Source organism: Dromiciops gliroides, chromosome 1 (assembly GCF_019393635.1).
Source record: "Dromiciops gliroides isolate mDroGli1 chromosome 1, mDroGli1.pri, whole genome shotgun sequence".
Classification (NCBI taxonomy): domain Eukaryota; kingdom Metazoa; phylum Chordata; class Mammalia; order Microbiotheria; family Microbiotheriidae; genus Dromiciops; species Dromiciops gliroides.
Window position 1 is genome coordinate 71,009,994 of NC_057861.1, and position 9,522 is coordinate 71,019,515.

General features: G+C 53.1%; 1 protein-coding gene across 1 annotated transcript; it reads right to left on the bottom strand.

The window, feature by feature from the left end:
* Nucleotides 1-1,839: 1,839 nt before the first annotated feature.
* IER2 (immediate early response 2) lies at nt 1,840-4,320 on the bottom strand. The gene has a single exon (XM_043979480.1). The coding sequence runs from the start codon at nt 4,059-4,061 to the stop codon at nt 3,285-3,287; it is 777 nt and encodes a 258-aa protein (XP_043835415.1). The 5' UTR covers nt 4,062-4,320; the 3' UTR covers nt 1,840-3,284.
* Nucleotides 4,321-9,522: the final 5,202 nt, after the last annotated feature.

Consider the following 9,522-nt stretch of genomic DNA (forward strand, 5'->3'; position numbering starts at 1 on the left):
ATTTGAACTCGGGTCCCCCTGAATCCAGGACCCGTGCTTTATGCCACCTAGCTGCCCCACGATCACTCCTAAGAATTATCCTCCAGGACTTCTAGAGCCACGTGGTCGGGTCCCCCAGGATGGCCATCTCCACTAACTCAGGAAAGGTGAACATCACATTGGAGAAATCCTCGGAGCTCGAGCGTCCTAGAGCGTCTGGAGAGAAGTTCCTAAGTGCTGCATCTAGGCCAGACAGCAGCCCTGGGAGAAGTACCGGAAGGGCAACCTGACTCCAGAGTGGGGGGAAAGAAAAACCCTGCCCTGGGGATAGCTGGCAGAACATGTTTCCTTCCCCCGGAAGGAAAGGGACTTGATGGTTCCTGCAGGATGTGAAGCCACAGCCGAAAAACTGGGGGCCTTTCAACTAGAGAGATTGCCCGCCCCCCTTCCCCCGGCTCCACGTTCCTCATCCGCGGAAATGTGAGGCTTCGCCCGCCACGCACCCTCTCCGCGCCCCCCCCCCCGAGCACGAGGTTTTCCCGGACTTCCGAGAAAGGGGAGGGGGGTTCACTTGCTGCCTCTGCTGTCTGCCGAGTGCCTAGAGTTAGAACCGACAAAAGCCAAAGATAGAAATCACTCGCGGCTCCTCCGTCGGGGCTAAAAAAAGGGGAGGGGAAAGCTAGCACTAAAATCTCAGGAATCCCTGACTCCCTCCCCCCTCCATTTCACAGCCCTATTTCTCTCACAGAAGACCAGCAGGGTTCCTTGGACGTGGCTGGAATTGATGGATGCGGGACCCGAAATAGTTCTTCCCCTCCCCCCACTCCCAAAAGCAAAGGGAAGGTGGGCTGAGAAACTGGGAATACAGGAAGCCTGTTACCGGAGGGGGAGGGGAGGAGGGCACTCAGACTCCAGATGCCGTCCGGTATGGCTCAGGGGAGGGGACGGAAGTGAAGAATGAGGTATGAGAGGAAAGAGGCTCCCTCCCCCTCCTGCCTGTTCTTCCAGTTCTTGGGTCACCAAAGGGGCCGGCCTGACCACTCACAGCGAGGGCGGGCCGAGACCGGATAGGGATGCCCGAGTGCAGACCTAGACTAGATCGGTTTTGGCAATTCCCCAATTCCCCGGGCTGTCTTCTCCCCCCTCCCCCTTCCCACAGCATCCTACGCTCAACCCCACCTGCGGTTGTGCTGGCGGTGCAGGCACCGCCCCTGCCTCCCACGGACGGAACCGAGGGCAGGGAAGGGAGGCTAACTAGCTAGCTTTGGGTCCGGTCTCCCATATTAGCCCCTCCTCCACAGCCCTCTCCTGCCCGCTTGGAGCTCAGATCCCACACAAGTCCAAGGAGTCCTGGGACTCTAACCTCTGGTGGGGCCAAAGGAGAGGTTGGAACCCTCGCCAGTTTTTAACCCTGAGGCAGGCTGAGCCCTACTTTCGGGTTGGAAAATTGGCTTGCAGTTAAATTGTCTAAATCTGGACCTCTGGCCTTCCTCTTCAAACCGTAGTAGCCCCTTAGAGGACCCATTTCAATCATCTAACTGCTCAGGAAAACTATTTTCTCTGACTTAAGGGGGATGCTGAAGTCACTTCAGAACTCAGACCATCCTGGAGAAAAAAGAACTCCGGGAAAGGAGTGGAGAGTAGAGAATATATTGCTGGGGAAACGGCCAGGCTTCAGACAACAGGCTCCCGCCATCCCCCTGGAGTAAAATAGCCTCTTCTCACCCTCCCTCGTGGTAATCCTGCCTAACCAGTTCCTCAGGCAACCAGCCAGGAGAGCTATGTGAGTGAGCCCCACTACTGCTCCCATTAACTCTCCTTCCCCAGGGAGAGCAAAGAACAAGGCCTGCAAACAGGAGCTTGAATTGAAAAGATCTTTTTATTTTCAGTTTGGCAATATCACACAAAAGCTGGTTTAAAAACAAAAAAATCAAATAAACCTCGTTCAAGGAAAGAGGAGGATACATGTTTGTAGGAAAATGGTTTAATGGCTTAATAGAAAGAAACAGAGAGACCCAAATTGAGTCTCAGGACTTGTGGACAAAACTCACTGCTCTGATGTTTTCCCAGGTGTGGATGGGAGTAACCAATGAGCATGTTTTTTGATGTTTTTCCAGACCTCAAAAACAAAATCTACCAGTTTACCGGTTTGAGTTTACTTGTTTTTTAAACACCAACCCTACAAGACCTATGGTTATGGTAGGGTGGTAACATCCCTCTTCAGTCAGGGTATATAAGTTTCTAGTATTTCTCTTCTTCCCCTGACCCTTCTCCCAGTGTGACTCAGAACTAGATGACCAGTCTAGTCTAGATCTTAGATGGACAAGAGGCATGGAATTCCAAACCCCTATTTCCTGACCATCATTAATGAGGAATCTAGCTAGGAATCACTTCCCTTTCTAGGTTAAATGACTCATAAAACCCTAACTCTACACACCCACACTTCACTCCTCCAACAGAGGCACTCAATACCCCAAAGAGCAATCCCACCACTCCCTCCCAACTCACCACCCAAGACCTCACGCTGAGTTCCTAAGACAGCAAACAGGAAGTTCCCTGAGCCCATTATGTCAGTATGATCATATGAACAAGTGTGTCATTGTAGGGGTGGCTGATTTTTTTCTTTGAAGGGGAAAAAAGGAGGCAAGTGATACTCATGAAACACCAATGAATTTTATATAAAAAACCTTTAATGGGACAGGAAGTACCGCCCCCAATTTAAAAAAGTTTTAAAACCCTGAGAAAGGAGATTCTACCCACCTCCCCCACCTCACCTCCCACCCCAGCAAACGCCCTCACACCAGCACTCGCTGCTCCCCACCACCGCCTCCACTGGCGGCCAAGAACAAGCATTAAGTTAGGGAAGAGGAAATACCAAGTCATGTCAATAGCACCATCATGTATGCCTCTTTGCAATAGAAAGGTCTGAGGCAAATCTCTTAAAGGGAAGACCACCAGGGTCCTCCACAAGTCTCTATAGTCTGGATGGCGTGTTGGCTGGCTTCACCGGCATCCACACAGTCTGACGCCGAAGTCCCTCCGCCTCAGCCTGGAGGGCGACTACTACCGAGGTCAGAAAAGGAGTCCCCATCTTCTCCTCTCGGACCAGTCTTAGCAGCATTATGGAGCAGATTCTCCAGATCAGCAGCTGCTCTATCGTCCCCACCACCACCCACTCCCCTCTGCCACCAAAGCGTCCACCAGCGTCTGGGGAAGGACAGGAGGGAGGTCAGTCTTCCTCTCCGGGAGGTGAGGACCAGAGCCTAAGCCCCCCCAGTCGCTCCGGGCTAGACAGCGGCCTCGACTTAGCTCGGGCCAGCTAAAGCTATGGGCACAGTCCGAGTCCGGGCTCCAGTTAGAAAGCCACCACCGGTCCGCACCAAGATGTTTATCATGTTGTCTGCCTGGCGGCAACCCGGCTTGAGTTCACAGGAGGGAGGCGGGGCAGTGGGCTTTGGTGGGCCCCCGGTGTTACTCAAGATGCCGGAGAAGCGCTTTTGTAAAACTCGGGCCAGACTGGGGAAGGGCCCCTCCTCCACCTGCGACTGCCGCCTCCCCAAATCACCCTCAGCCTCGACCTCAGCCTTCGCTTCAGCCGGAGCCGTTTCTTCCTCCAACCTAGCTTTCTTGCTGGGGACCAGCCCGGTTTCCCCACCCTGTCCCAAGCTACTGCTCCGCCGCTTGCGGTTGGCTTTCATCGGGCGCTGAGGCAGAGTGGCATAGGGCACTGGAGGCAGGTGGCTGCAGGCGGGCGCCTTCTCGGTTTCCCTAGCTTCTTGTGTTTCCATGGGTTCTGGGGCCAGGATCGCCTCTTCAGACACTTGCGGAGAATCAGCTTCGACTTCTGCTACGGCCATGGGCTGGGGCAGGTTCGGGGCGGGAGCCAGGGCCGCGGTCGGGAAGGGTAGGTCCGCCTCGTCTGTCTCTACCTTGGCGGAGAGGTAGAGCTCCCTGGCGCTCCGCATGACCAGCGATAGCTGAAGGCTCCGGTGCAACCTCAGGCCGCCCCGCTGCATGCGCGAATGGTACATCTTCCACACCGACATGGTCATAATACGCTGCGCTTCCTTCTGTGCTTCCATGCCGGGACCCGGGCGCAGCAACAGAAGAGAGATTGGGAGGGTAGATTAGTGGGCACGGCGGGGGAGGAAGCGACCCTTGGGCAAATCCCGGTTACAGAAGTGAGGAGCAAGAGGGATCACGTCCTCTTCTTTGCTTGCTTTCACCCCCAATTCCCCAAGACGCCCACCTCAAAGTGAAGATTCTTCCTCAACTGCAGGTAGAGAGTCGAAAACGATTTACACAAATGAGGCAAACCCGCCCCGAGACCGAGCTCTTTATACTCCAGTTGCGTCATCGAAGAGCCACCCTACCCAATCAGAAAGCCGGATCCCGGCTTTTCGACCCGTCACCGGAGGCCCTTTAAAGCACAGGACGGAAATGCCGGACCTAATTCAAAGCCCCTGGGAGAGGGGGGAGGGGAAAAGACTGTAAGAGACTAGTGGCTGGACATAGTGGGGGGGGGAGTGAGTGAGAAGAAACTCCTCCCCCCCCTTCCCCAAGGAATTTTCTTGTTGTTCTTGCAGTTGGGCGCGTATTGTTCCTGGATTCAGTGTGAGATAGGGGAAAGGGAAGAGTCCCTCAAGCGCATGGTGCGGGGATATTGTAGCTGACGGCTCGGAGACCGACCGCTTGGATGAAGGCGCGAGAATATCAGCCCTTTCGGGCGTACCTCGGTGCTGTTGTAGTCGACTCTAAGCATCTGTAAGAACCTGGTACCTGTCTTACAAAACTAGCAATTCCCAAAAGCATACGTCTCCCCCACTCGCTTCGAGGTTGGGGGGAAAAGATGAGAAAGGGGACAGGGAACTAGTCACAAATATTAACAAATGTCACAAATTCACTTCCTGCTTTTCACGCCCGTGCCTCCCAGTGATTCCGCTTTCCCAAAAAGCAGAGGGTGCGACTAAGTTGTGGAAAAAGTAAGGAGTTTCAACTGTTAGCCCCAACTTCCCTAAGTACGGCCCCTTTAAGAGGAGGCCCGCCTCTGTGAGCTTTGGTGCATTCCCGCCACTAGTTCCCGTTTCCATGACTATATTAGGTAACCGTGACGTCCGGAGGCCCAGGGACCGTTCGCCGGGTGCCGGCGCTGCTTCCCTCTTGCCCAAATAAGGGCAGAGGCCCGAGAATCGTAGGGTCAGTGATAGAAAGCCTCCTTCCGGAACCCCAACCCTGGGCCTCGGAGCGCACCCGCCTCCAGGGAAAGGAAAGTTATTTAGGAAGATCGGATTTAGTGCTGAAACTTAGAGGTCATTTTACAGATAGGAAAACTGAGGACCAGGAAAGGAAATTGACCGGTTACAGAGTTGTAACTAGCTAGAATTAGGGTTTGTACCCACGTTCTCTGCATTTAGTCTTCATTTTGCTCCCGACTTACACGCCCGGACTTCCAGGATTTTCTTCCACTCGCCCCCACGTTGGTAACTTCCCCCACCCCTTTTCAAGCTTTTTACCCCCCTTCGTTATCTTTCCCCATTAGAATATAAATTCCTTGAGGGTTGGGATTGTCTTTGTAGTTGTCTTCCTTGTTGAAGTTAGATGATTATTCGTAAATGTTATTAAATGTTGTTCACTAGTGTTCTTTCTGCTACTTCCCGCGGTCATTCCCCGGGAGATTCCCCTCCACAGTTCTGAGAAGTGACTGCCCCTCCTTCCTTTGAGGGACAATTCTGTTTCCTCTTCCCCTGTCCCTTCATAATCTTTTCCTCAACATTCGGCTCGAGGTCAGTGAGAAGTAGGTGGCCTCACCACCCCCCGCCCCTTCCTATCTCCCTCCTTACCCCTGAAAGCCGGGGGCTGGTTTCCATCACCACCTCTATCACCCAGTTGTACTTTGGTGTCCGTCCCGGGGCGCGGCGCAAAGGAGTCGCTTAGGCTGCCCATTGGTTCACTAATCTCCTAGACTTGCATGGAGAAATTAATTCCAGCTCCTTTCAAACCTCTGCCGCTAAGAAGATAGCTCCGAGACTCGGAGTTGCGAATGGAGGAAGCAGTGTCCGCCATGTACGGAGGAGGGGATCGGAGAGCTGGTACGTGAAGTAGAATAATGGGTACCAGTGCTTCCTGAGGATTTAAGGGTTATGGGCGATTTGGGAAGAAGTGTTGAGGTGCGGGACTAGGAGCCCCATCCTTTGCCTTTCTTATTTCTGGAGCTCGCTGGCAGGAAAGGAAAAAAAGGAGTTAATGTGGGCTTCTTTGCTTAGCACACTCCCGTGTGCTATACCTTGTTTGTACACGTTGTCTGCATATTGTCGCCCCCATTAGATTGCTCCTTGAGGGCACGGACTGGCTTTTGACTTTCTTTGCACAGTGCCTGGGACATAGTGGGCACTTAATTCTTCCAGACTTGACCTGGGAGGGAGGGCACCTGGGGGCATGCGCCCGGTGGAGGTTGGAGGATGGTGCCTTCCAGCATTACAGCTGTATACACACGTACACACACGGTACACACACCCCACACGTTTCCCCTTACTGCCCGAGGCCAACATCCCGAAGAGAAGCCCCCTTGCGTTTTCCTGGGGGAGAGGGAGGGGTGGTAAGCATTCAGCCCCTTCCGCAGCCCAAAGCCCACCCAAGAAAGAGATCATGACCCCCGTGGCAGCCCCATCCACTTCGCCCCCCACTCCTGAGGAGTGGGACTCTTCTGGAGGAGCCAGACCGCGTCCCATCCATCGGCTACTCTAAGAGACGGCCTATCCGGGAGAAGAGAAGGGGGCGCTGACAGCTACCCTAGGGGACAAGAAGTCGGCCCTGCCCCTAACCAAGATGGTGGCCAGAGATGGAAGAGGGAGCTGGAGTGCCGGTGAAGCCACAGAGAGGGCGGAAGTCTCTGGATTCGGGGCTCCCGGGAACTCTCGCTCCTTCTCTCGCCGTGCGTGGGCCGCGTCTCTTAGGAGCCCTGGGGGTTGCGTGACGAGGGCGGGGCCTGCATTCTCTCCTGGGGTTGGGGCGCGGGGCGCATAATTGAGGCGTCATATCTCTGGAACACCCTTTTTCTGCGGCTCAGCCATGCGGAAGCCGGGACGGCTAACCCGGGAGGAGTGGGGGCGGGGCTGGAAAATTGGGGCGTGGAGATGGGATTCTTCCTCTCCCCGCTTCGGGTCTCCATGCAGTCCAGGGCATAGTGAGGGTGCTCCGCTGGCTTGCGTCCCAGCGGGGCGGGGAGGCACCTGGGGAGGGGCCCGACTTGGCGAAGCAACCTAGCTCTTTCCCTTCCCGGCCTGGCAAATCCAAATAGGAAGAGGGAGCAGGGGCCAGGCCTGGAGATGGCCCTGATTTCCCTCCTCACTGCCCACGGGGACGTACAGAAGGCTGTGACCTACTAGCGACGGATATGAAGGAGACAATATCCTACTTGGTTGAGGACAAGGGGGAAAAGGGAAGAGCCAAGAGAGAAGAGGGCAGAGTGCTGGATTTGGAGGGAGATCTGCCCCCCGCATCCAATCTTGAACACAACTGGCAGCAAGACCCTGGCAACCACTCTGTCTCGGTTTCCTTATCTCTAAAATGGGGATAATCGCATGTAAGTGGGTTGTGAAGAACACATGAGATAACATGCAAAACATGCCATATAAATGGTAGCTATCATGTAAGTAATTTATATGGGCATTTAGAAACAATATGGCCTAGGACATGCCAACTTTTCCGCCTCAGGACCCCGCTGTTATTGATGATTATTGGTTATCAAAAATTGATTCGGGGGCAGCTAGATGGCGCAGTGGTTAAAGCGCTGGCCCTGGATTCAGGAGTACCTGAGTTCAAATCCGGCCTCAGACACTTGACACTTGCTAGCTGTGTGACTGTGGGCACGTCACTTAACCCCCATTGCCCCTTTAAAAAAAAATTTATTGATTCCCCCAAAGAACTTTTTTGAATGTGGGTTCTATCTAGACTAATTGTATTAGAAATGAAAGTTATGATGAAAGTTTTGACCTCAAGGCTTCCCAGAAAGGGTCTCAGGGGCCACCTCATCACAGTAGCCATAATAGAGGGGAGTAGGAGGGTACTATCTTGGGGAAGGGCACCTGGGGGAGCCCTAGGAGACACACATAGTCCATACAGAGGGATAGAGGAGTACCAGAAAGCAGGAGAGTCCAAGTAGGCCACTTACCCTCATTTTCCAAGGGAAGATGAATAGACTATACCCATGAGGGACATCCTGTCTCCATTTTATTTGACTCTACCTATCCATCTTAGGGTCCAACCCTGGAAAATTCAATATCCAGGCTTGGGTCTTGGAGAAAGTGCAGGAATCTGTCCAGGTGAATGAAATTCTCCCTGCTCCTCAACAACCCAGGGTTCCAATGCCATAAGAGGCAGCTTAGAAGAGCAGTAGGGAGGGTGATCCTGGGATTGGAACTTGCTTAGAAAGAGGTACTCTTCGCTGTCCCTCCCCAGGAAATGAGGCACCATATTGCCAGCCCAGCATCTCCCCCAACAGCTCTACTCCCAGGGATCTTTGCCTGCCCTTCATTATTAATATTTCAGTAATGCTCTGTGGTTTACAAAAAGTTCTTTCTCACAACACCCCCTAAGTTAGGTAATACAAGTATTGTTATCCCTATGGTTAAAATGTGTCTTGCCTCACAGTAAGTGATGGAACTAGGTTTTTATGTACCTAATACTTCTGAGTGTATGCCCACTTCTGCATGTGTCTGAGTGGTTGTCCACCTAGATGTTGAATGGGCAGGACCTAGACACTACACACTACGACAGTTGGTTACAGCATCTCAGCTGATTTCCTGATACATTCAGTTATTCGCACATTTGAGGAGCAGTGGGCCACTCGGCAGGTTGGGCCTGCTTGGGCTCTTCCCCCAGCAGCTGCTGGGGAAGAAATAGGGTTACTAACCCAATGAAGCAATGGCTCCCTCCCCACTTTCTCTCCCCAGCTGACCATGGGATCAACAGGCTTAACAGCTAGAGCGTGTAGCTGGCAGTATCTAAGTCCTGAAACACATATCAGGCCTGGTTAGCAAAGGGCTAGATGAGCAGAACATAAGTGAAGCCTCTTGGGAGAGCCCCCTACAAGCAGAGATAGGAGATGGGTCTCTTGGTTGGTTTGCAGCATGTTGGAAGACTTTACCCAAGAAATGGCTGACACTCAGTCCCCTGGACGGATGGGCTCCTCAGTAAGTTGGCCAAGATGTTCCACATGACCAGCAGTGTGAATCCTGTCCCAGCCCCAGAGGAAGGGGAGGAGCATCCTGGAAGTACTCTTAAGACCTCCAAGTTTAGCCACTTTCTATGCAATGGGCACACTGCCCCTAGCCTTGGACGGAGTAAAGGACCTGTTTCTGCCTTAAGTGCACTTAGTTGAAGCCAAAGAGTACTCGAGCACATCCTAGATATATCAACTTTGCAATAAAAACCCAACTTTTTAAGTGATTGTCACAAGCTTGTCTCTGGCTTCTGGAGTTTGGGGAAGAAATTTAGCCAAAAAAGGGAGAGACAGGTTACTTTGAGGTACTGCCTTGATCCTGT